Raw genomic sequence first — 26247 nt, 5'->3', positions numbered from 1 at the left:
TTCGTGGCACAGAGTTAAACAGTGGGGCCGCTGTGCTTGCGGAAACCGTCTAACACGGGGATAGATTACGCCAAGCACCGGAGAAATTTAATTTTTTTCACTGAAGTGTGGCTTGAAAGGTTACATACATACATACATACATACATACATACATACATACATACATACATACATACATACATACATACATACAGACGCACACAGACACACACATACTTGCAGCAACGTGGGTGAAGGTCCCCAGGCGTGGTAATTGCATTAAAGCACTAGCTATCAACATATATTTTGCCACGCAAAAGGAACCGTCCTGTGTGAAGTTCGATGATGCATCTCCTTGCAGTACTTGCCGTGTTCCCGAGGGAGGACTTACGGCTTGCGGTCTGCCTGCTGGTGACCGGTTGCCTTCAGCGAGGCCACGATCTCGCTGAACGGATGCGGGGGACAGCGCAGCGCCGGTCGCGTCTCCGTGCATGACACGGGTTCCATGTTGTCAGTCAGACTAGGATTCCTGTGCCTGTGCCGGAAAGAATAACACGGCAGCACTTGAGATTATCTTTGACACTGCATGTATAATGCAGCATGTGACTTCAACTTTTGCAGACGTGTGTCTCGGGGGAAATAAATACTGGCTAGGCTGTAACAGATGGGGACGCAGCCACGGTGAGATACGTGAAGCGTCTTGTGCATGCTGCAGACGGGTACAGGAATGACGTAGTAAAAAACACAAGTTACACTTATTCATGCACACGAAAGGTTGCTTGCCCATCTTAGAGCTCGAGAGTGCCTCATGCTGTAATTTTGCAATCGTGATCGCTCAATGTCGTAGTGAGTCCGTTTGTTTTCCAGGGGGTGTTATGGCACTAGGGCAAAGAAACGATCTCCCCAATTCCTATTTGTGGCTCCCGCGACTGCCCTGCGCCGTTCGAGCCCTCCGCACTGGTAGATAGGGGCTCCTGCGCTTGCTTCTATCTCCTACGTTTGCGCTCCCTGTAGATTCGAACGCATTCCTCCATGCTCAAAGGGGTTGGATATCCATTTAACTTGCTGCCCCAGTCTCCTCACGCGATTTCTGCAGCGTACGTATCGAACCCATTGTGGCTATAAGCAAGCACGCGTAGTTATTCTCAAAAAAAAAAAAAAAATGCACACTTGTAAGCCTAATAGCTCCTGATGCAGAGCAGTTTGAATTTGATGAAATAAACTTACTATAGCTTAGCGGGCTCTCTCTACGCGACCATAAAGAAAGGGATCGAAAAACATACCACTCAGGTATGCCTCTCTGATAGCCGAGCGAGAGGCTACATTTAGCTCCGACTACGTAATGCGTAGGAAGACGACGGCACCATCAGCGCACACGACACATGCATGATCGAGTAATGGCTTTTTTTCTCTACAAAGCGATACCATAGTGAGGCGCATGACATCCATTCACGCGTAAGAAAGCTTACATTCTTTGACATACAAGTCAGGGTCTTACGGTGTAATCTTTCAATCGTACTAAATTTTTATTCGTAGTGGGCCAACGGCGGTCAAATGTGATGGGCGCCAATTTGTATCTTTGTCTTGCAGCGCGAGTCTCTTAGCCTATATATGCTTAAACTTTGACAACGTAAATTGTTGAAGATATTCTTTAACAAACATTTTCTTCACAGGCTTCAGAGTGTGTAGTATCCGCCGTTTATTAATAGAAAATTACTTTGCAACTGCTGGCTTTGAGCCGTCCTACATGTCTACACTAGACAAATGCAATACTTATCCGGGATGGTAGACATTAATATATATATATATATATATATATATATATATTATCATTAATAAATTGTAACAAAATTATTCGAAGTTCAGAAACTTCTTCTGAACTTTGAGGTCGGATTTCTCTCAACGCACGGTAGTTTATTCATGGCAGCGGAAAAGACTGTCCTACAGTATCCGAACGTGTTTCAATCGGCGAAATCAACTTTTGTTCTCAACAAATATTGTGGGCTCTTCGCTTGCGATGACTTACAGATATAAGCATCCTGGGATATTGATGTTGTGGACTGTGGGCCTTTGGAAAGCAAGCAGGTCAGCTTTGTCACTTCCTACCCCGTAGTGTTAGTACACATTCACACGCATCAAGTGTAAGCAAGAAAGAATACCGCCTCTTGCTAATATAGCAGTGCAGCATATTGGCAGTACGTGGTTCGGCGAAGTCTCGCCACTCCCTCTTCGTTTGCTAATATCGGGTAGTTAGTTATAAAAGGCTTCGAGTATTGATTACAAGGTTTGAATTGCTTTCTGCTGAATGTCTTATTACGAGCTGCTCGGGTTTCCCACCCAGGGGGACAGACGAGACTGCAACAGTTGTGTAGAGTCTGCAGTGATAGACTGTTATAGCACAACCAAAATCAAATCGGCATCAACACTTGGAGCCATTATTTGACAATTACATCAACAAGCTTTCACCAATACTCCAAGGAAACTAGCACAGAATAAAGCGCGCATGAAAGCTATTCATGATGCCTCATTTACCTTCTCAACATAGATTAATTTCGTGAGCATAGTAGATGGTGTTCTATATAGCAAATGTGACCACTTCATGTACGAAAAAATTTTTCCCTCCTTATTTCACTCAGGGTAGCCTCCATAAATTGCCATGCCGCTGGACTAGTCGCTAGGAAAACAACTTCAGGTGATGCTTACGCTGATATTTTGCATACTTTTTTTCAAATTTTACTGGTGGCTGAGTAATAACTTTGTCATCGTTATACTGCCTTACAAAGCTTTGCCCGCTGCTCTAGCCCCGATAGTGTTCTCGCGGCAAATAGTTCATACCCTTGGCATATTCATGACTGCTTTCTTAGTCAGTTACTACCCCAGCGCAATATTCAAGCGGTTTATTGGAAGCTGCTGGGGGCTCCTCATCCCGTGTGCCGATATGGTTGAACATTTTACGCCGTTGTGGATCTTTGTGCACAAAATGTCTGACAGATGAATATCTTGCATCCCAATATAAAGGAACAAAACAGCTTATGCGACAGATACGAATTCGTGATTACGTTATCTTCTCTTTGATAGGATGTCGGGCGCACGCAGTCTCGTAAGCTCTGGAAACCGCACCCAATGTGCTTAGTGTCCCACTATAGCACGCTGCTGTTTCAAACACAGTAACTGAAAATATTTTGAATGCAGAGCATAGATATTCTGTTATATATGCATTTCTTCCTTTATGAAGAGGCAATCATGTTCTCGCAACAATCTGATATAATTGAATGAATTGTAGTAACATTTTCTAGCGTGAGGTGCTGTTCTTCGGAAGTTGCAAAATCCGCGGTGTTGCAGCTGTCGTTACGCAGAAACCACTACATACGCACTTACCAAAGTTTTCACAAAAAAGAGTTATGACATTATTATTGCAGACCGGGAACCACAAGCTTTTCTATAAGAAATCTGACGAGTTACTTCGAAGAAAACATGTGTACTACATGTAGGGCACTAGACACACATGGGTTAACGTCATTTGCGGACCCTGTGTGAAGAACTTTCTGGTACCTACAATGGCTGAGTGGGCTCTGTCAAATGAGAACACTTCTGCTGGGATCGAAAAACGTACTGCCGAGCTGAGCGAAAGGCCGCATGATCCTGCATGCGACGAATGCAGGATAGAGTAATGGCTTTACACAACAATACCAAAATAGGGCAGGTGGGTAGTAAAGTTGCAAAGATATGGGCGCTAATATTATAACAGGTTTCTGTCTCGCAAGCTTGCCCTTAGGCATACCAAAAAGCATGTAAAATGTACACGAACAGATTTGACTCGTGCAAAAATTCTGAAAGTGAACGATGATTTGATCCATGAATCCAACATTCTAGGTCGGGTGAACGGCCAGGCCGAAGAGCTGTCCCCCGAAGGTGGCGGAGACTGCTTAGGTGGTCCTGCGCATGTCCACAGTATGTGTGTCACTGTCACATTCTGGATTTTTGTGTCACAAAATGGGCATTTTGTATCATATGCACCATGATGATACTGTTGTGGCCAGGGAGCGGTCACAGACGGGGTGAGCGCGACCCTGACACGCAGCCTCCGTAACATAACCTCCTAGAGGGGAGTCAATCGATCAGGCAAGTCTGACCCACACGGAGGTATAAGAGCTCGTGTCGTACGTCGCAGGTTTACTTTGTCCCAGATTAGTTGCCCGCAGGCGTCTTCAGGAAAATCCGGAAGTGGGTACGTTATAATCTCTGGGTGGGTTGCCAAATCTGCTTCAAGGAAACCCGGCCGGGCTGCTCGAGGCACAAACTGGACGTGAATCCCGATGTTCGAAGTGGCAGTAAGGTGGTGCATGCTATATTGAAGTAGAGTGGACCGACCTGCACTGCGTATGTCATGGATGGCTTCAGTCGAGTCCGTGCGAATGATGAGCTGAGAATCTTGAACAGAAGGGAGCAACGCGGGTTAGCCGTATCGTATGGCATCAAGTTCCGCAAGATAGGCCGGCGGTGCAGTATCGGCAACATACGAGCCCGTCTGGCCTGCCTCTGGTACCAATGGGCACACGAGAGCTGTGTGGATCATGGTGCCATTAACCCTGGCACGAGTGTATGCTACAAGATTCGCATCGTCTTTATTATCATCGGCGCGACAAAGGCGGGGAAAAGAGGCTTTTGTTACCTGAAGCTTTGGAATACAACTAGCTATGGGCGAAGTGAAACATGCTTTATGTAAAAAATCACCATTATTGGCTTTAGGCGACCGGGTAATGTAGGATTAAGAGAACATTAAAGAGAAATATCAGGTGAAGGTTCATTTATTATGTTCTACTTTTGAAATAGCGAGAAATTCGTTTCAGATGTAGTAACTGATACATCAAAAGCTTCCCATACCTTCAAGCAAAAACGCTGAGATGAGATACCCCCAAAAAATGTTAGGGCACCTCTTAAGTGGCGTTTCATGTAGCCAATAAAACGTGACATGACTAACACAAATGACGCATTTTTGCCTGAAATAAACCTGCAAAGATGCTGTCACCTATTCGAGTTAGGTATAAGCAAGATAACTTGTTTCCTATTCATGGATAATTAAGTTTCAATGTTGATCTTCACGTTTAACCCATGATAAGATGTACTATTGCAATCCGGTTCTCCAAGAGTTTTTGTAACCCGTAGCTGCACATCTTGAGGTGGCCACCATTACAAAGTGCGTTTGCAAACTTGTCATACTAACTAGTATCATGACTCGTTTTTCGCCAAGGACTAGTGCAGAATAGAACTACATTCCTGCTGGCGTCAGCACCATCACTGACACAGAAAAATTCCGGATTGTATTACATTATGTCATTTGATAGTCTTTTGTGCTCTACTGCATGTTTTATGTATACCATACCACGCCTTTCTGTAGTGCCTTTGCGTACAGAAAGTATGTTTAGTAAATAAATAAATAAATATTTAAATAAATAATTTAATTACACAATCAATATTAAACAATTGCCATTGCAACCAAGCCTTATATTCAGCGACCCCTGTTTACACTCAGAACTCATCGCTGTTCCAATGCAGCGCTTCAGCTCCGAAAGATGCGCGCGTCGTATGACAGTCATAAGGTTGTACCATCTGACAGAGGTAGGAAAGTGGTTGTCATTACGTACATCCCCAAGCTCTCCCGTAATACTAAAAAGAGTGCAGAGCGCAGGAAAGTCAATGTAGTGTTTTCCGCACCTCAAAAGCTTATCAAGGTGTGCAGTCACCAGAGAAGAGCAGTCAGATACAACATTTATACTTTTAAAAGAACAACGTTTCTTTCGTGGTCGATGCTAGTGACGCGGTCATTTGCATTTCCCTTGTAGTAAACAATATGCGGCAGAAAGGGAATTCTGCATCAATGACGAGCTTAAATAACACTGTATCAATGTCAAGAAAAATTGCAGCCTCGTAAGCTTGATCTTTATTGCTATTTGTGTGGCTGTGAACCCCTCTTTGCACAGCATAAAGTTGTGTCAGCAGAAGCATCGATAATCTTACTCGTGAAATTATTGAGGCACAAAGTGCTTCGCATCTGAGGGGTGTTTTGGGCCTCGGTTGTGTGAGTGGATTCTTGGTGTTTAAACACCCAATCAATGCACCTCCCAGATAAGGAGTTATCCTCCCTTAAAGTGAATCGCATCTGTGTAATGGCGATGAGTGTTCAGTATAAATCTTTGTAATTATCGCTAGTCTGTCATCTCTTTCTGTCCGTTTGCCTTTCTCTGTGTTAAGATTTGTCATGGTGACAGACCATTAAAGTCAAACAGTCACAATTATGAAGCTTGTAGGTTGCACGCCTTACGTGAGGTCTATTTCTCCCGTATATATCAAAGCAGCCAATCCGCTCTTCGTGCAAGCGCTGGTTGGTGTGTGTGTGTGCGCGCACTGCCAACAGCCCTAATACGTTCGCAGACTTGCACCTCTGAAGCGGAGGTAGCGCTTAGATGCGCATAGCAAAACAAAATGCCTTGCCGGGAACTCACCGAGAATTGCGCCGACGCTTGTAACCGTGCCTACGGGCCCCGCTCTCTTCGTCATGAACAGTCTGGTCCGCGACAGGCACCTGAAAGCGCGTAATGTGAGCGAAAGCACGTGAACGTGACGAGGTACTGCAGCTGAATTGTGTCACGTGCGAAGGATAACACAGCTACATGCAACATGCACGCACGCGAGACCATCACAGCCCCCACTTGTGCACTTAAAGTAAAGCCTAAAACACCTAGGACCATATTAAACCCTGAAACCCTTTTCGAACACTCATAATATTTTACTTGCTTTTCACCGTCTGCATATACTCAGCGTTCAGCAGTATCAAGATGCAATTTCATGAAACGGGATAACTCAGTGTTTCTACCTGCTCATAGCTTCTCGATGTGCCCGTATGACTAGAGGCTATAACCTCATAGAAATGGAGTGTGTTCTTCACGATGTACCGGAGTTATCGAACTACTTCCCGGACGCTTCAAATTGATGAAAGAGAGTGTACTTCCCTCTCAATATATGCATGTGACGCGAGCAGGAGGTTCCGGGCGGACACAAACATGGTCGCCCAAACACTGCCTTTATTCTTCGCCTTCCTCTTTCACCACTAGTGCACCATACCGTCCTTGTGCGGTTCTTCACACGCTTACCCCTGCCCCCGAGAGAGTGCGAGCAACACGCAACGCACTAGGGAAATAGGAGATGCTGATAAATGAAAAATAAAGATGCGCAGTTAGTCCACTGTCCCACGACAGTTCTGTAACCTCATCGGCTTCATAGAAGGGTGCAGCTTTCTGATTACCTCTACGATAGCTCTGGTGGGCGAGGCTGGCTGTAGCGTCCAGGGCGACATATGAGTGCCCCGCACATGAATACAGCTGGTATCACAGCGTGTGCCCTGGTCGCAAATGAATGACGCAGAGGAGCCACGTAGCATCGGTGGATCAGCTTATGGTTGACGTCTCTAGGGACGGAACGGTACATCGTGTGGCCTACGCTTGTTTCATGTTTGTCATCTGTCGTGTTCTTTTGACCGCGGTCCACTTGTCGCAGCTGGTAGACACGTGCTGCTTCTCACTTGAATGGTTGTTGGACTATCGTTCCCGAAAATGGTCCTTATCCTTAGCATCTTATTGTGTGGCGTCGCCGTTGAAGTCCTCGTTGTAGGCCCAGTCTTGATCGCTGCCTAAGCCATCCTCGGCAAAGTTTCTTGCTGGGAAAATGCACTCGTTGACTTCGGCTTGCGTTGAGTGGGCTTGCGCGTTGAAGTCTTTCTTCTCGTCGTATCTGCGATTTCGGCGACGCTCTCCGTCGTCGTGTATGTCAAAGTCATCGTCGAGGTAGTCGAGATTGATCTTGGAGTGACTGATCTAGATCTTTTTGATGTGGCTGAGACAGCAAATGCTGTAGGACTAATTTAGAAATAAGCCTGGTATCTGTTTGGCATATTTGTGTCTCCAGCGGTGGGCCACTGGCACACTGCTTGCTTTGCTGTGGCTTGTCTGATGGTAAAAGCATTGTGCCAGGCTTCACAGAAGTCTCTCCTGAGGCTGCTGCAACGACATGACTAATGGGTGCTTCGGTACTTCCACAGTGCGTGATGCTGCTTTGCGTGTGCGGCGTTTCTGCAGAGGCAGAGGCTCATTTATGTTTTGCACGCGGAAGAAAGTTTGTGCGTTGCAAAGTGGTGTAGTCTCCTAATGTACGTGGTTCATCCGTTGGTGCTGAAATTGCATTGCCTACCAAGTAAAAGAAAGTCCTTGGTAATTTCCCACTGACCTATTGTCGGATAAGTCGAATTCGCTTCATCTGAATAAACAATAGTCGCACTTGAGATGCGGCGTTGCCTTCGAGCTGTCTGTGTGTCGCGTGACGCGAAACTCGGTGGTGCGCAACGCGCACTAGACAACGTTGTGAACACGTCAGAAGGTTCCGGGACATAATTCCTGCGGCGTGTCGAAGGCGTAGATGGTGAAGATGGCACTGCGGTAGCCATCATCATGCTAGACATACATATCTGCGTCGTCTTCTCGCGAGGATCATGACATGGGAAATTCATCGATGGTCTCCTCATATGAAACTTTGTCTGGCACTGATGCTGATTGCTAGGTGGAGGCTGTGGTTTACTGCGACGAGTCAATTGAAATGTATCCAGCTGTTGGATAATGGAGGGGTCTGCAACCTATAAGTGAAATTGACTGATCAGCTCTTCCTCGATTTCCTTCCACGATTCGTTATTTTCAAATATATGTGTGAGGTAGAACAGAAATGCCTCACCGGTGAAGTAGTTATAGAAGTACGTGACCATATCCCGTTCCGGCAATGATGCAGCGGATGCGTGGAGCTCGAAGAGGCGGGGCCAATATTCCATGAGCCCATCGTCCGCTGACCCGGTGTACTTGGGTATGTGCAAGGCTTGCAGTGATGCGGTCATGATGCTGGTCGGTGTCGGTGGTGGAGCTGTGCGCTCTAGGTTCACAACCTGGTGTTGTGTTGCACGATAACGTGAGGCCGATGAGGTGGTGGCCAGGTCTCTATCCTGTCCATTTGTGCGATGCGAGCAGGAGGTTGCGGACGGAAAAAGCATGGTCGCCCGAACAGTGGCTTCATTCTTCGTCTTCCTCTTTCTCCGCTAGTGCACCGTACCATCCTTGTGCGGTTCGTCACATGCATATAAGACAAAAAGTAATTTTGTTCGTTCTAATATTTCTAGGTTTTTATAACTGTTGTAGGCAAAAGCAGGTCTGTGGAAGTACGCAAGATATAAAATTTAAGTGAAGGGGAAAAAAATGTAATTCGCCTTGGGGTAGCACAAAGTTAAGGACATTTGTACGTCTTTCTTAGAAAGCAATTTGCAGTTGAAGAAATAATCTTCCTGTTCCCGTGACACGAGAGCGGAATCAACACTGTGCTACCATCTGAGCTACCACCCAGGAGGCAAATTGTGCTTTGTGCTATACTCAGGTGCTTAACAGCTTTCTGTCCTCTTTTAGGATCGTTGTTATTCAGAATCATGTCCCGATTTGAATTTAGATGACGTGTTCATGATAATTCACAGGATGTTACTGCTCCAATATGTGTTGCTAATCTCTTGGACTTGTTTTGGCTTCACGTGAAAAACTGTTGTTCTTGTCTTACTAATGAAAACACTGTAAGTACTTTTATAAAGACTCCTAGGCAGAATTCACAAGCAATCTACCAATGTCATAACCAGAAACCCAACAGCATGTCCTGTTTTGAACTTGCTTCTGTCTTGCTGTTAGTAGTCTATGCCAATTTGGTATTACTTAAAAATTTTGATTTTTATTGCAATGTTCTTGTAGTGACAAGGAAACACGAGCACTCACTGTTCACTTTCATTCTAAGGAAGTGTTTGCTTCTATAGACCTGCGTTTAGCTCGTGAACATGTATTTTCGGAGATGCAACAAGTTTTTCTTTGTCTTCACGGTAATTTTAATGTTAGATATAACTTCAGAGTTTACTGTAAGCACTGCATAGTTTTGTAATATTTAGGCGGGATACATAAATATGCTTGCACCGCTGGTATTTTACAGCGAAGTTCTTAGCCTCTAGTGGGTCGGAATTTTTCGTCGCGTGCTCACACAAAATTGTGGACCGATCCCAGAGACTAACAATATTGCGCCAACCCCCCTGTGTGCTGCTTTACCAAGAGGCATCACATGACATGATAGGTGACATAATCACTTGACGATGACGTCATCGCGTGACGTCAGGTCAAGTGTTGTGAAATGACGTCACGACAAACGTGATGACGTAACGACATGAAGTTATCAGGCGATAGCGTCGCGTGACGATGCAATTATCACTTAACGCAGCCCTTAAAGTGATGATTTCATCACGTGAACTTTGGTGTGGCGACATCATCACGCGACATTTGACGTGACGAAGAAATAACGTTACGTCCTCTTCATAAACGTGACCTCACCATTTGGTCACATGGCTTTTGGTACCATTGGAGGTTAGCGTCGCACTTTCACTTCATGGGCCATATTATGCTTCCGCATTCATAAAGAATACCACGCCTTGCAGTTGTAGTGCCCGCTTTCCACAGCTTCGCTGTTCATGCACTTCACACGGCCGGAATGGAGAGTCATTTTTGTTCGTTGGCTTCAATTTGATATCGACTGAAGCTGGGGCGAGAGGTACTTTGTCTTCCTTGTGGTGTTACTGTACGAAGTGACTTCCACTATGTGGTTAATAAAGTATTGTTACTAGAAAAAGCTGCTGTACTTGAAGTCATTTTTGAAGCATGCTTTTCCAACTCTTCTGCCGGCGCCTATAATTTATATGCTGTCGATTTTTAACATGTAGGTTTTTCCACATCGGACCTCACGGTCGTGTACCAGCAAAATGTGTTAAAGCGATAACATTAAGGACCCCTTGTCGCAGAAGATATTATATAATATTATGCTGTACCATTATTATTACCAGTAAAATGTGTTAACGCGACAGCGTTAAGGGCCCCTTGTCGCAGAAAATACGGCGTCCAGCGTCGATCATCTTGTGAGCGAAAAATGATTCCGAACCACGAATACCAAACCGCGCGGGCCTTCTGTGTTGCGCAAAGACGGCACTGAACTAATTAAATTTCTCCAGGTAAAGTGCGTCAGAAAATCGTAAGCTACGATTTACACACAGCTCACGGATGTGACAGCGTCGTATTTCAATCCGAATATACGAGACAACATAAAACGAATAAACTCAAACACAAAACCCTTTTCCAGCGTTTCCACCATTCACAGAGCGGCGCGCCCGGTTCCTTCCGACAACATCCAGATTGCGCGTGCCTCCGCGCATCCGCATTTCTATCGAAAGCTCGTCTTTGTGCATAGCGTTCACTGCCATTGTTTCCCGGAAACATTACGGTTACATAAGCTGCAGTTGCCACGAAGCGCGGGAAGCAGTCAGGGATCTTGGAATGCTATTTCGTTCCACTCTTAAAGGCGGAGCTTAAGCGTGCTCCAAATTTTCGTTTCTGAATGCAAGGTGGCAAATTTATCTGTACCGATTGCAGCCAAGAAATTGTGGTGCTTGTATACGTTGATGTCCTCTTGTATGCTCGAAAGCACTTTTCGGCATCTCTATCTTTGCATGATATGAGACAATTCGTGGCTCCACAGCCGCATTTGTAGGTCACTGTCCTCTGAACTGTAGGTAACTGTGCTCTGTGCACTGAGCCACGCACCAGTCTGGGTTCCAGCTTTAATGTCCCCGCTGCCGCTTTGGTGTCCTGGAGGCGCCGCCAATAATGCGAAATAATGACACGTTGATTTTAATTAGTACAAAAGACGATTGAATAATTATAATTACGTCCAACCGCCAACTTGCGACGGTAAGTTCGCCACTACCGTGCCCCGCGACTTCTGCCGGCACGCCTAGGGACAAACGCATTTCAACTACCGCTAAGGAACTCCGCCGTAGTGCCTAGGCAGGGTCGTATATTAAGGAGAAAGGTACCCACATTTCCTCACTCACACCCGCTCTTACTCGCGCATGCGCGCAAACGTTCGTCTTCTGCGCAAGTGTCACGCCCCGCTGTACCTACTAGCAATTGTAAATGCGCGGCCGGGTGCGCACGGCCGCCCGGGACGCACGGAGGCGCCTTCACAATTGCTACTAAGTACGGCGGGGCGTGGCACTTGCGGAGGCGCCCTGCGTTTGTGCGCAAGTGCGAAAAAGAGCGTGTGTGAGAGAGGAAATCTGGGTGTTTTTGCTCCTTGAATATCCAACTGTCCCTACATACTACGGAGGCGAAGTTTCTTTGCTAGTGTTGTATGCCTTTGTCCCTACGCGTGCCGGCATTGCGGAGTGGGGTCTAGTTTGTTTACGCTCCGACCCTGGCTGCCTGGTGCGGTGAACCAGGTGAAGGAGTGGGCACTGACGCCTCATTTCGGTATCGCTGTGTCTAAAGGTTCGTTGGGAGTGCGCCCGGAGGCTCCATATAATTGCGATCGCAATAAAAATGCCTTACGTGTACACCTCAGAAACAGACAGCATCGCTGAACGTAAGAAAATTGCGTTATCTGATAACCGTCGTACAAATGCCCACTAGAGGCCCGCCAAGCTAGAGGTGCCCGAGGGTCTGTGGGCATGACCATATACATGTGCACATACATGTGAACTTTTTACTAATGTTCAAAGTCACTTTAATAAGCGTGACCTTTTATACGCTGTTATACATACTTGCAATTCACACGGGCTCGTAATACCAGAAACCTGACTTCGGCCAGAAGTAATGATTGGCAAGTTTTTTTCTTCAGTTAATCAGTATTTTGTGTGTCACTATGATCGCGGACAGGCGGTGGTGTCGCAATTAGAAAGTGCTCTCATCGTACCACATTAAAATTCCAAGTAAGTTGGAAACCGTATGGGTAGTCACCGAATTTACCACGTGAGAAACAATTACTGGCGTCTGTTAGCGTCCCCCTAGGCACAGTCCCATTTTCGTTAACTGTACGACGGGATTCATTCTGTTGTATTTCAATTCCACAGGTAACCGCTTTTCTTAAGGGGGGATTTCAACATCCCTATTGTTTCGTGGGATTGTGAGCCACCTACTTTGAATCTTCCTTCTTCACTCGCTAGAGATTTTTCTGATATGTGCGCTGCATTTTCTCTAACACAACTGATAAAACAATCAACTAAAATAGCAGAATCAACAGCTAACGCTCTTGGTCTCGTACTATCAACACGCCCTGAATACGTTTCTAACGTCACTCACCTGCCCGGTATAAGCGACCAATTCATTATGTTATTTTACATGAACATTTCACGTCCAAAATGCAAAAACACAAAGAAAGTTATGAAAGATTACAGATTTGCAAACTTTCTACTAATCAACGAGGAACTTTCAGCTTTTATTGACAGTTTTCATGGTGATTTTGGAGAGCGCATGGTACAATCTAACCAGCATTTATTTTTGTCCACGGCAAATGAATCAGCAAATAAATGCACGCCTACTCGTACTGTAAGTGCGAATGCTGATGCACCATGGTGCAACCGCTACATAAAACGTTTGTCGAATAAGAAGAAAACCTTTCGCTGAGCAAACTACGAACAAGCTTCCGCCGTGTAGTACATGGCAGTCATAAAGAATGCTAAATATAATTTTCTCTATACCACGCCGCCTTCAATGGTCTCCTACGATCCCAAAGGTTTTGGCACATGTTTTATCCAACAGTTATAGCGCAGAGTCTTGTTGATCCGGAAGGGAACACTATACCTCATGCGCAGTGTGTTAAAGAAGTCTCTCTCCCCAACTTTTCTACAACTCCAAGAATGCTTCCTCATGTTAAAGCTTCAGATTTTATAGTCGGGGGATTCCACGAGAGATCAGCACGGGTCTAAAAATTCATATTTTAGATTTCATTGAATATTTTATATTTTATGCGAATATTATACGGTAGCACTAAAGTGAACGTAGCTTCTTTTCCAAATGAATATTTTAGGAGGAAAATTCTTCAGTGTGGAGGTGCCTATATATTTTATGCCCAAGGCATTTTCACAAATTTACAACGATGTGAAGTACAATATGTTACCGCTACAAAGAAGACATTTTTGTGTGTAAAACGTATACATAAAGAAGGGTCAGCTAGCACTGTTTGAGGCTTCCGTGCAAAACGGTACTGTTATAGAAAAATTCCTTAATTTGATACAATCTTCAAAAGTTGCTATATTTACAATTTTTCGTCAACTAAGCCAATCCATGTATCCTTTTGAAATTCGCTGGACTGTGAAAGCTTAACTTACTTAACAATTGTGCTGAATATTCTTTCTGTATCACAAATCACCATTTCTAGAATTCACCTCAAATTTGAAGTTTTGACAAAAATGAACGCTATTTAAAAATGAATATAAAAAACCATCGTAACATTTTCTCAAAATCTCGTAAACAACTGTTCACAGGCACGTGGAAAAGAATATTAAAAACATGTTGCATTATTTTGTTTGTAATCATAATACAGCTGGTAGAAATGAGAGCATTGCCAGAATGCAGCAAGGTGCTAAGAAAAAGGAACATCGGGGTAAAAAGAGCGTGCATAAGGCTATGACTTGCCTAATCTTTACCGTGATTGCGACGTAAAGGCAGTTTTGGTAAACTAGAATTATTAATGCAACCACGCCGTTCTAAAATGTCTGAATTCCCGGCATAAATTCGTGGAGTGATTCCTCTCCTCGGCCATCATTGGCGCACATATTTAGTTCATGCTTTCAGATGCGGCTGCTGTACAAATCGTCTCTCTTGATCGTGTTGGTAGAGTGTAGTAGAATGGGGAGTAAACCGCGGGAAGCGGTGGCAGAAAGATCAAGTGAAGTAAAATACGTTGAAATTTTCTGGCACTGCGGCCACCGCCTTAACCAGAATAAGCTACGTGCACTCCGGTTGTTTCGGATGCGCTGCCGTCTACTGAAGAGCTGCCTTCTGCTTGAGAACTCCGATATTAGACACCGTGTTCCCTGTTTCGGAAGCAATGATTTAGTTTATGGTTTTTCAGGCATAGTTGGTGTCCAAATTAGTGCCCCAGCGATGGCGCTCTTCGGGTAACACAAGCTAATCTCGAACGTCATGCTCTTGCTGATTGTAATCGCCGGAAGGAATCGGGAGCCAGTAATATGTCGTAGGTACCATCCCTTAAACACCACCTATAGGTGATGGCACAGTTATCTTACATATTATAAAAAAAGGAATGTAGAGTAGCTACGGAGTCAATCTAGTACACCTTAATTTTCGCCTCCACTTCGTTCAGGTAGGAGCTCTTATTTTTACGTCTCCTTGTATCAGGCGTGAACGACCTCGAAACAGACGACAGGCCAGTTTTATGCTGAGGGTTCTGCGCACATCCCACAGTCGTCCTTCATCATAGGCAAGCGCTAACAGTGTTCGCCGTAGTTTTGAGCTGCAAGCAGAGGTGCGATGGCTTACTGTTACAGTGGTGTTAGGGTCTTTTGTGCAGATTACATGAAGGTGCACAAAAAGAAAATATCGCTTCAAATGAATTTTCGCAGGGTTGGAGACATTGGTGTATCTGCACTGCAGAAACTCTTGTCGCGAGCTGCCCGACATGCACAGGATGACGACCAGATATGCCAAAATTGCTTCCGGCGACTAAAAGAAATGCTCTATTTTTCCGATGCTTCCCCTGCTGAAACAGCTGATAAATTCTTACCTGGAGAAGACGAACTGGGAGGTGGAAAGGAGTGCCTACATTTACTTGAAATTTTGCCTCACGTGCATCAGCAGAAGTCGGATTCACGACTAAGAAACTTTCGCCCGGTGCTAAAGCAAATTCAACTCGGCGGCACTGCAAGGCCGAAATCTCACTTCGTAGAGTGCAAGCGCCATTTGGACTCCTCAGGTACGAAATCCGGCGTGTGCACCGAATGGTTCACCAACTTTAATAAAGCCTATGACATGTGCTCTTCGTATCAAGAGCGAATGTGCTTGTTGACTTTGCTGCCAAGCCAACTGGAGCGCCGAAAAGTTCAAGCTCTCATTCCAAATTTGTCAGCCTACATGATATACAAATCCCGACGTTGGCGCGAGAAGCGTGGAATATGGTCAGCACCAGACGCCCCTGAGAGAACACGGTTGAACCCAACAGACGTCCAGACCGCTGTGGAATATTATACCAAAGACGAGCATCGATGTTCTCGGCAGAGTCCCAACAAAAAGGATGTAGTATCTGTTTTGATTGATGGGAACAAACAGTATGCAGCCAAGAGGTCCATGACCCGCTCGGTACGGGAGACATATCGTCTCTTTAAGGAAGCCAATCCAGATACACATATTGGGCTCTCAAAGTTTTATTCTCTCCGGCGAAAATGGGTTCTTCTTGCTCCACAACAAGAAGTGTGCCTTTGCATGTATTGTGCCAATGCCACACAGTGTGTTTCCGCGCTAGAAGAGCTCACAGAAGGTGCCTACACAATTACCTACCTCAAAGAACTATGTCTTTGCACCTCGCCCATGACTGATTGTTCCCTGGCCGATTGTGATTATTGTGCAAATGAGGATGCTTTAACTACTACAACTTTGGGAATCCCTGAAGAGACAGAGGTAAACTATGGGATATGGGAAAATGGCAACCTTGTAAAAAAGACAGCACAGGCTACTACCTTTCTGCAGGAGCTTGGAGTATGGCTTGTCAAGTAGATCACCCATGATTACATAAGGGGCAGTGAAGCATAAGCAATACACGACGCCAAACGGAATCAACAGCACGGAACCCGCGTCTTTCCCTTTGACTTTGCAGAGAATTGGACAGCTGTTGTACCGAACGAGGTACAATCACACCATTGGCACAAAAGACAGGTCTCGCTATTTACATGTGTCGTCACGAGTACAGAATCCCATGAATGTTTTGCTGTCATGAGTGATGACGTATGTCATGATGCTGCACACGCTTGCTTTGCACTGGAAAAAATCCATGAGTGCATGAAGGAAGAACTTCAGCTTGACAAACATGTTACATACGTGTCTGACGGCGCCAGTAGCCATTTCAAAAACAAGTATCAGCTTTACGAGCTGTCACAGAAGGAGCACGTGTCAACGAAGTGGCTTTTTTCGGCCACACGACGTGGCAAAAACGCTTGCGATGGTGTTGGTGGCTTAGTAAAGCACCACGCCTCGCTCTATAATCTCATAGCAGACAGCACTACATTCATTAGGTCAGCCTCTGAAATGGTGGCGCAGATGACCACAACGCTGAAAAACGTAAAACTGCTCTATGCAGATGCGGACGAAGTAGAGAACTTTCGCCGCCTAAAAAAAAAAGAAACCAGTGGAAATCTTTGTCACGTGTTCCAGGCATACGGTCTTGGCACATTTGGTTAAGCGAGCTACCAATTTCGGTCGCGTTGCATTAGTGTCTCGAATTGCTGCAGGTAATTGGAAAAGGATGAAGCCTTTCTGAGCGTATACATCGGCTATGCTCGAAGTTCCTTGTGCCCTCTACCTGCCTCCATGCTAAAGCACTTCAATGCAGTGTACGCTGACGGGTCAGTAAGACAATAGGCAAGCAACTGTGCCACTGCGTATTGGATTCGCTTCATTAGAACTGCGTGATCTGGCGCTCTGGATCAGTTGGTCCTATAGAAAAATCTGGCAAGAGCTGCCAGTACTGCAGCGTTTCGTAAACTGAGGACGTGTTCTCAGCACGCATTCATCGTTTAGCATTCGTCCGTTGTGCTTCAACAACTATCCCATGCATTGTATACCAGCAAGTTTGGCCGAGAGTTCATCTGGTGCTGCGAATACTTCAATGAAGAAATAAATGCTCTACTTGAGGTTTTGCACAGAAGGCAATTTCCTCATGAGTGCGCGGAACAGGTAATGTTTCCCAATAGAGCCAAGTATCTGAAAAAAGAAGTGTCGTGCTTCTTTCAAACTTTTCTAAGAATCTGTGAACTTTCCGACAAGTGGTGATCCTTAGGGACTGTGAACTTTTTATTATATAGCAATCTAACAGCTCCTTTTTTTCTTTTTCTTCAGAGGCGGTAAAATAAGCAATCGCTGGCACTATCTACTAGCTAACCCTGCCTTAACCAACAGCATCGGTACTCCCACCACCGCCTGTATAGGTTATATAATGACGTTCATGTAATGACCAGTACGACATTTTCAGAGGCAGTTACCTGCTGTACATTCTGTTACCTGTGTACATTCATACAGAGTTAACCGTTAATTCTGTAGCACACAAATAAATACAAACCTACATTAACAGAAGGCACAAATTATCTACGCTGGAAGGTGCAGGCACTTGCTGTTAAATAAAATAAGCCACGTAATGGTTATGTTGACGCTTCTTTATTTCCATTCAAGCGAATATGTAGTGTACTAAACTCACTTTTATGCAGAAGTATTAATTGTGAGGACAAAACTGCCTTTACGTTGCAATCATGGTCAAGTTTAGGCAAGTCAGAGCCTTATGCACGCTCTTTTTACCCCGATGTCCCTTTTTCTTAGCACCTTGCTGCATTCTGGCAAAGCTCTCATTTCTACCAGCTGTATTATGATTACAAACAAAATAATGCAACATGTTTCTTAGTATTCTTTTCCACGTGCCTGTGAACAGTTGTTTACGAGATTGAGAAAAATTTATGATGGCTATTTTCTTTATTTTGATTATTAAATAGCGTTCATTTTTGTCAAAACTTCAAATTTGAGGCGAATTCTAGAAACGGTAATTTGTGATACAGGAAGAATATTCAGCACAGTTGTTGAGTAAGTTAAGGTTTCACAGTCTAGCGAATTTCAAAACGCTACAAGGATTGGTTTAGTTGACAAAAATTCGTAAATATAGCAACTTTTGAAGATTGTAGCAAATTAAAGAATTTTTTCTAAAAGACTTCCATTTTGTACGGAAGACTCAAACAGTGCTAGCTGACCCTTCTTTACGTCTACGTTTTACACACAAGAATGCATTTTTTGTAGCTGTAACATATTGTATTTACATCGTTGTGAACTTGTGAAAATGCCTTGGGCATAAAATAGGCACCTCCACACTGAAGAATCTGGTTATTTTTTTCCTCCTAAAATATTCATTTGGAAAAGAAGCCCCGTTCACTTTAGTGCTACCGATTGATATGCGCATAAAATATAAAATATTCAATGAAATCTAAAATATGAATTTTTGACCCGTGTTGATCCCTCGTGGAATCACCCAGTCATGTATCCCATTATTATAATTGACTACAACGGCGTGGTCAAAGATGTAAAAATTTGACAGGATCCTCCTCACCTGGGTGCGATTCCGTTAATCCTAGGTGCCTAATAAATGCACTCTAGTGCTCACCAATTATATATTTAAACAATTTCAATACTCGCTCGAGATTAGTTCCCTTCCCACCGACTGAAAAATTGAGACGGTGGTTCCACTCTCTGGCAACAAACGCTCACCTATAAATTATCGCCCCATTTCTCGAACTCGCATTCCACGCAAAATCATCAAGCATATTTTACTTTCAAATCTTGTTTCTTTCCTTGAAATCACTTTTTTCGCCTTCACAACACGGTTTCCGCGATAGATCCTCGTGCGAAAGTCAACTCGTATATTTCATTGACCGTTTTCATGCTATCCTCAATCATTCATTTTAGGTGCCCATATATATTTAGAATTTTCAGAAGCCTTCGATAAAGTATCCCATATATTCCTTTATATAAGTTGCAAATACTAAATTTTGGGTCCAAACGACTTGCATTGCTTGAATGTTTTGAATAAATCGTTTCCAGATTCTCTCCGTTAATAACACCGACTCTCCCCTGAGTCCTCGTTCTTCGGGTATTTCCTCAAGGATCGGTACTTGGCCATCTCCTCTTTCTTATGTTCATTAACGACTTCCCTTCATGCGCGTCTTCCCATATAAACTTTTTTGCAGGTGACTTTGTGATGTTTCGAGAAATAACTAGTCCTAACGATACTACTATTTTACCGTCTGATCTTGAAGCGATATCCGCTTGCTGTAACATTTGGTGCATGGAATTAAACACTGAAAATATTTACGCCCGTATCTCGATCTACTAATACAACGGTTTCATATCATCTTCATAATTTACCTTCGGAAGTTGTATCGTCATTTAGATATCTTGGCATCGCTATATCTGCAAAACTAACCTGGAATAATCACAATGAATCCATAATTGCCAGTGCCAACAAAGCGCTTGTATATCTTCGCCGGAATTTCTCTCGCGCTCCTCAGGCTCTCAAACATTCACTTCATAAAACATCATGGTTGGTCTCGGCTCGTTTCAAAACTCTGTTTTCATGCCACAGAAGAAAGCTTTCACAAGCAGACAGGCAGTCTAGAGACTGCTGGTTTTCTTGCTTGCTTTCTTTATCTGCTTCTGAGCGTTTGTTGAACGTGCCGAAAAGCAAAAGGCTGCTAGCTAGTCAGTCTATTACGTCACAGAGTGAGCGCAGAAGAATCGCTGTAATCCCCTATTTGCTCTCGATTTCGCATAGGCTAAAGAATGTTGCCGGCCACTAGGCATTGGTGTTATTTTTTCCGATGGCAAGAAAGTTTCTAGTCAATGAAAGTCGAAAATTGCTAGTCGATGACAAGAAAGTTGCGCTGCAATTGATAGGCCTGCAAAGATTGGCGCAGGAGCAAGTGATAACGCTTGCTCAGTTAAACGTGTTAGTAAGTACACTGATTGTTCTTCTGGAGTGGTATGTGGGATTTCTCGCACGTATGACAACGTCTACATCAGACAGATTAGCCAATCTCTAATTATCAGGCTACGCGAGCGTGCTAATTCCTTAACGGGAAGGCTTTCGCCACATCTTGCCAGCCATTGTCGTGATTGAGACTGCGCGCCTTCTTTTGAGGATACCTAAATTATTATAGAACACCACGATCACCGCACACATCAGATTGCTGAGGCATTCAACATGGACAACAAGAAGAACATTTGTATAAGTCAGCTATTAGTTTCCATTAGATTATAGACCGCTCCCGAGTATAGGAAATTTTATCGCATGCAATCAGCATCATTTTCATGATTGCTTTAAACGTAACCTTTTTCTCAAAAAAAGAAGAGCTTTGAGTTGTTAGATAACCGCTCGTCCTTTCTTATCTCTTGTGTTTCGTTGCTTATGGATAGGTTCTGACTTGGCCGCTTCTCAATCCTTCTGTAAATGAATCCCTCTCCCACGCACCCTACAGCATGTCGTGCAGACGCACCTCTTGGTTGGCACCCACCTCAATGAGCGGACTCGGGGCTTCGGTGGTCATATCCACCCCGCTTTGGCGGCGGTCGTCGCAGGCCCGCAATGGCTCTTCAGCCGAGCACAGCGCCACTCGCTGGTCGGACAATACGGCGCCTGTCCATTGGTGTGACCTCCGAGGTGACACCCCGGCGCTAGGGGCGCTGGTCCTCCGTGCCTGCAGAACATTGTCACGTGCAAAGGTTAGCGCGCCGTTCCAGATTTGACTGCAATAAAGCTGAAAAAAATCAATTAATAATGAACGCTGATAAAACGGGCTTGTTTGATTACTGAACCAAACCAGGCTACGGCAGAAGCCCAAGCTGGTGAGCGCTGCAGGAATATTAAAAGTAGTAAGAAACAAATTACTCTGTTGGCGCCTAACAGGCCCAGTTGTGCACTTTTATGGCGGTTTTGAGAGTCTTCATTCTTCCATGCCCTTTACTGCTGCAGACCCCGAGCAACGTCAGTCAATGTCAATTTATTCACATGGCATGCCGCAGTGCGATTAAATCTCGCCAATGCGACTCGTTGTCAAGACCTTCTTCATGACATTCGCTTCAGCGGTGCTACCATGATTTCTCACTAGCGTTCTCACTAGCGTTGCGAGACGGGTGCAGTGAACGGTTAACGTCACAAGGCGGGTAGAGCCAGGGTACAGTAAACTATAGCGAGGGAGTTGATACCTCTGAGCAGTGGCAGTAGCCTTGCGTGGTGCAGCACGGCAACGTATCGCAGCCACATATGACGTATATCTTCCTTTAAGAATTTATGCTTTTGACTGTCTCGATGGTGCGAAATATTGATCACCGCTTGATGTCCGGTCTGGATGCTGGCAAATTTCTATCGATGACAACGAACCCACGCTTATCGCATCTGACGGTGTACACAAATAGGGCGATATATTTAGAACGACATTCTGCGAGTTAAGCACAACGACAAACCCTGTCATTCGCAACTCAAACTAAATGCTTGCTCCCAGCGGCCGCACCGAGAACGAGCCAATCGAGGTTCAGCCACAGGTTTTCGCATTGCAGCGTGTGTTGCAAGTTGCCTTGTAGTTCTCAAATCTTTGCGATTCCGCCGCGCACAATCCCGAAAAAAAAAACGATGACGAAATAATTTTCCTGTGCACCATTAGGGCGTCGAATAAGACAGCGATTCATGATTTCATCGTTTCCCGATAGTAGAAGACGACGCTCCATGTAGAGTGACCCGGATAAGGAAATTGCGCATTGCGAAAAAGGTGACTCACATTATGGTGGTCTGTTGTACACGTTTCTCTGGGACGACCTTTTTTATTCCCGGCGAGTATACCATCGCTTTATTTTTATGCATTTCAAATATGTTGCTGGCGTTTCAAATCGCAGAGTATACTTTATTTACGCCTAAGCTTTAATAAATGAGTGATGTGCGCTTAAGCTTCATTCGGTTTGGTTAGTTCAGTATTGTATGCCAGCATTAGTGGTACTAATCCCTTAAGCAGCAGCATTATTCTCGCTAATGCATTTTTGTGCCAGGTACTGGCAGCAAGAACCATAACTAGCTCGGAAGGTGTGAAATTGATCACCACACATTAGGCCGCGAGGAGACATATCGTTCTGATAGCATGCTTCAGTTTAGAGGTGCAGGCAGAAGATGCCCTCTGCTCATCGAACGCGATCAGTCATTCGTTTTGCTCGCAAGAAATTTAGAAGCAACTGCAAACAACGCTCGTTCGAGAACTTGAGCATTCAGCCTGACCACAGCACCGTCAGATTGCCTTTGTACACTGTGCACACCGCAAAAGTCCACCCGTACGTGTACTTAAATTTAGGTGCACGCTAAAGAACACCAGGTGATCTAACTTTCGTAGTCCCTCACTACGGCGTGTCTCATAATCGAATCGTGGTTACGGAACGTAAAACAACAGAATTTTAAAATTCCATTACAAATGGTTCGATTCGTATTCACGTCATGCAGTTACACTAATGCAAATGGCATCGCGCAATAGAAAACCCTCGCTAAATTTCGGAAACCTATTGGAAGAAACACCACGTGGTCCGATTAGTTGTTTGACGGGTGCCTGCTGTGTTCCCAAGCTTGGATCCTACGTCCAGCACTGCACACTGCGAGCACAAACAAGTGCCAGCCATCAGACGTAGACTATATGTTACGCACGAATAGGCTAACCGTAAAGAGAAAGGTGCACCCCGACTCTAAAACAGTACTCTCATTTACTTTTTCCCAAAACACACTGACCAGGCAACTTAAAAGCTTGTAGCCATGTTATATCAGTGCACAATACCCGTAATGCCTATATATTGTACAATGCTATGTGATATACTTCAATACGAGTCACAGTGCAGAGTTACGTATGATGGTCAAAATGGTCGAGTGACATCTGTCGCTGTGATGCAACGCCCAGAACCAATACTAGCACCCTTCGGAGAGGCCCGCTAGGCACACACACTTCCCTTTTTCAACATCCGGGCTGCTTGATAGGCTCTTAGTCCATAAAAAATCTGACGCGACTCACGAGGCAGGCCGGACGTTTTACACGCACAATGCTATTCACTCCACGGTTTTCATCCTTGTCACCGATCAAAATGAGGTAATCCATAGCAAGGGTCACTTTATGCTTGGATGAAACAATTCAATTTTGCGCCACAAACGCGAAAATTGAGCTCAGCACGATGCAAAAGAGCCGCCGTGAACATGGATGTCGCAGCTATCTTTATTTCATTGGTCCAAAATTTTGCCAGCACAAGTAACGATTTCTGCAATTGCAAATTGTTCTTCATGATTCGCCTTGGTAAAGACATTGCGGTGCTATTAAAACAGATACAGTGGAAAACACGTGCGCTACATTCAGGAGTGATTTGTTAGGATCCCCTAGAAGCCCAGAATCAACATACACAATATACGTATGCGCGCGGGTACACCATGAAAAAGAAACGCACTTGTCGCTTTCACATTGCCATCCGAAAATATCGCTCATGCACTTCATGCCTCTTTGCTTCCCCCTTCGGGCGCTACTAAGAAATTCTGGAACGTGTTTATGCATTCTCTCCGTGTGAAGAATACAAGCACAACGAGAGACGCCTGTCTTTATTTAGTTCACCGATTTTCCTATATCATCTTTTTCTTAGCATAGGTCAGCGTTTATTCACCTGGCATAATACTGTCACCATGCCTTGAATGTGTTAGAAATTCATGTGAGCATCCGGCCTCGCTCCAGCATTGTCATTTACATCGGCATCGAAACACCCGCAGACATTGTAGGCGTCATCGAGGGTGGCCAAAGTGTACTACTCGAAATCGAAATTAGCGTCGCAAGAGGAATCGCTTGACTGCACGGAGGAAAAACGAAAGTGATGCTAACAAACTTCAACAAGGCGTTTAAACTCGTCAACAAGAGCACCGCGATCGCATACATTGAGTAAATTGTGGAACACAGCAATACGTTTGTCTTCTCGGATTGTGACACATCTACTTCGACGGCCCTGGTTCCCGAAACGGCTTTCGACATGAATTGAAGTCTTCCCAGGCATCAACAGGATGAACTTCGAAGTCGTCGAAGTCACCAGTAAAAAGACTGCTCTGTGGCATCATCAAAGATTTGACAAAAGCCAATTGCAAAGTATGGCATAATAACTGAAGATTGCCCTCGACCTCTTCGCAGAACGCCTACCGAGTTTCGTCACGAGGAGAAGCCATAAAGCAACAAACAAAATTATCAAACCGTCGAAAGGCCCGTTGGTCTCTCTTGTTGTCTTGGTGAAGAACGATGGGAGTCTACATTTTTGCGTCGAATAAGAATTGTAGAACACAGCAAGACGTTTGTCTTCTCGGATTGTGCAACGTCTACTTAGACGGCCCTGGTTCCCGAACCGGCTTTCGACATGAATTTAAGCCTTGCCAGGCATCAACAGGATGAGCTTCGAAGTCTTCGAAGTCACCGGTACAAAGACTGCTTTGTGGCGTCATCATAGATTTGACAAATGCCAACTGCTATGCATGGCATAATAACTGAAGATTGCACTCGACCTCTCCGCCAGAGCTTCTACCGGGTTTCCTCACGAGAAGGAGAAGCTATAAAGCAACAAACAAAATTATTGAACCGTCTAAAAGCCCGTGGGTTTCTCCTATCGTTTTGGTGAAGGTTGGGAGTCTACGTTTTTTGCTTGGATTAGGGCCGCCTCAACAAGGTCACAAAAAGGACGTATACCCGCTCCCACGAAAACACGACGCACTGGAGCGACTGTTCGGTGCAAAACGTTTTTCGTCGATGTATCTCTAGAGTGGCTACCGGCAAATCAAAGTCGACGAGAGGGACAAAGAGAAGACCGCCGTTGTTGCGCCGGACACCCTCTTCGAATTTAAGGTCACGCCTCTTGGCCTTTGCGCGACAGCTGCAATATTACAGTGCGTGATGGATACGGTCCTGGTAGTCCAAAAGCGGCAGACATGTCTCTTCTGCTTCGATGACGTCGTCTTTACCAGAAACATCGACGATCATCTCAGGCGGCTTAGAAACATTTTGGAGGCAATAAAGACATTCGGGGTCACCCTGAAGCCGGGAAAAGGCCGCTTCGCGTACGGAGAGTTCATGTTCCTGGGCCACGGAATTAGCGAGGTCGGAGTCCGTCCGGACCCACACAAAAAAAAACAGCTGCAATAGCGAAATTCCCGCATGCCGCCGATAAGCAAGCAGTGCGCAGATTCCTTGGCCTCTCTACCTACTAAACGCGCTTTGTCAATGACTTCTTTCGCATTTACGAGCGAGCGACCTATGTCATAAAATCAGAAGTCGTTATAAGCCAAATAACTCCAAGAGGTTAAATAAGGCCTGCAGTCATCACCAGTACTCGCCCGCTTTGACAAAAACTCCGATACGGAAATCCATACCGTTGCAAGCAGCGTAGGCCTCGGGGCCCTGCTAGGCCAAAGAAAGACAGGCTGTAAGTCCTTTAAACTTTCGTTTTCAACTCGCTTCGGCCCTTCCGAAGTAGCCGATGCAGCTGCTGTGTCCAGGTGATCCCTCATGGCACGTCACAG

At 44.9% G+C, this 26247-nt stretch overlaps 1 protein-coding gene across 1 annotated transcript; it reads right to left on the bottom strand.

Moving 5' to 3' along the window:
- Nucleotides 1-366: 366 nt before the first annotated feature.
- LOC129387145 (uncharacterized) lies at nucleotides 367-25800 on the bottom strand. Its single transcript, XM_055075847.1, has 4 exons — nucleotides 25759-25800; nucleotides 21203-21385; nucleotides 6483-6562; nucleotides 367-514 (listed from the first exon to the last, which is right to left on the bottom strand). Exons 1-4 carry the CDS (start codon nucleotides 25798-25800, stop codon nucleotides 367-369), a joined length of 453 nt encoding a protein of 150 aa, XP_054931822.1.
- Between the last annotated feature and the right edge of the window lie 447 nt (nucleotides 25801-26247).

The sequence above is a fragment of the Dermacentor andersoni genome, chromosome 2, assembly GCF_023375885.2.
Source record: "Dermacentor andersoni chromosome 2, qqDerAnde1_hic_scaffold, whole genome shotgun sequence".
Classification (NCBI taxonomy): Eukaryota; Metazoa; Arthropoda; class Arachnida; order Ixodida; family Ixodidae; genus Dermacentor; species Dermacentor andersoni.
This window is presented reverse-complemented; position numbering and strand designations above follow the sequence as displayed.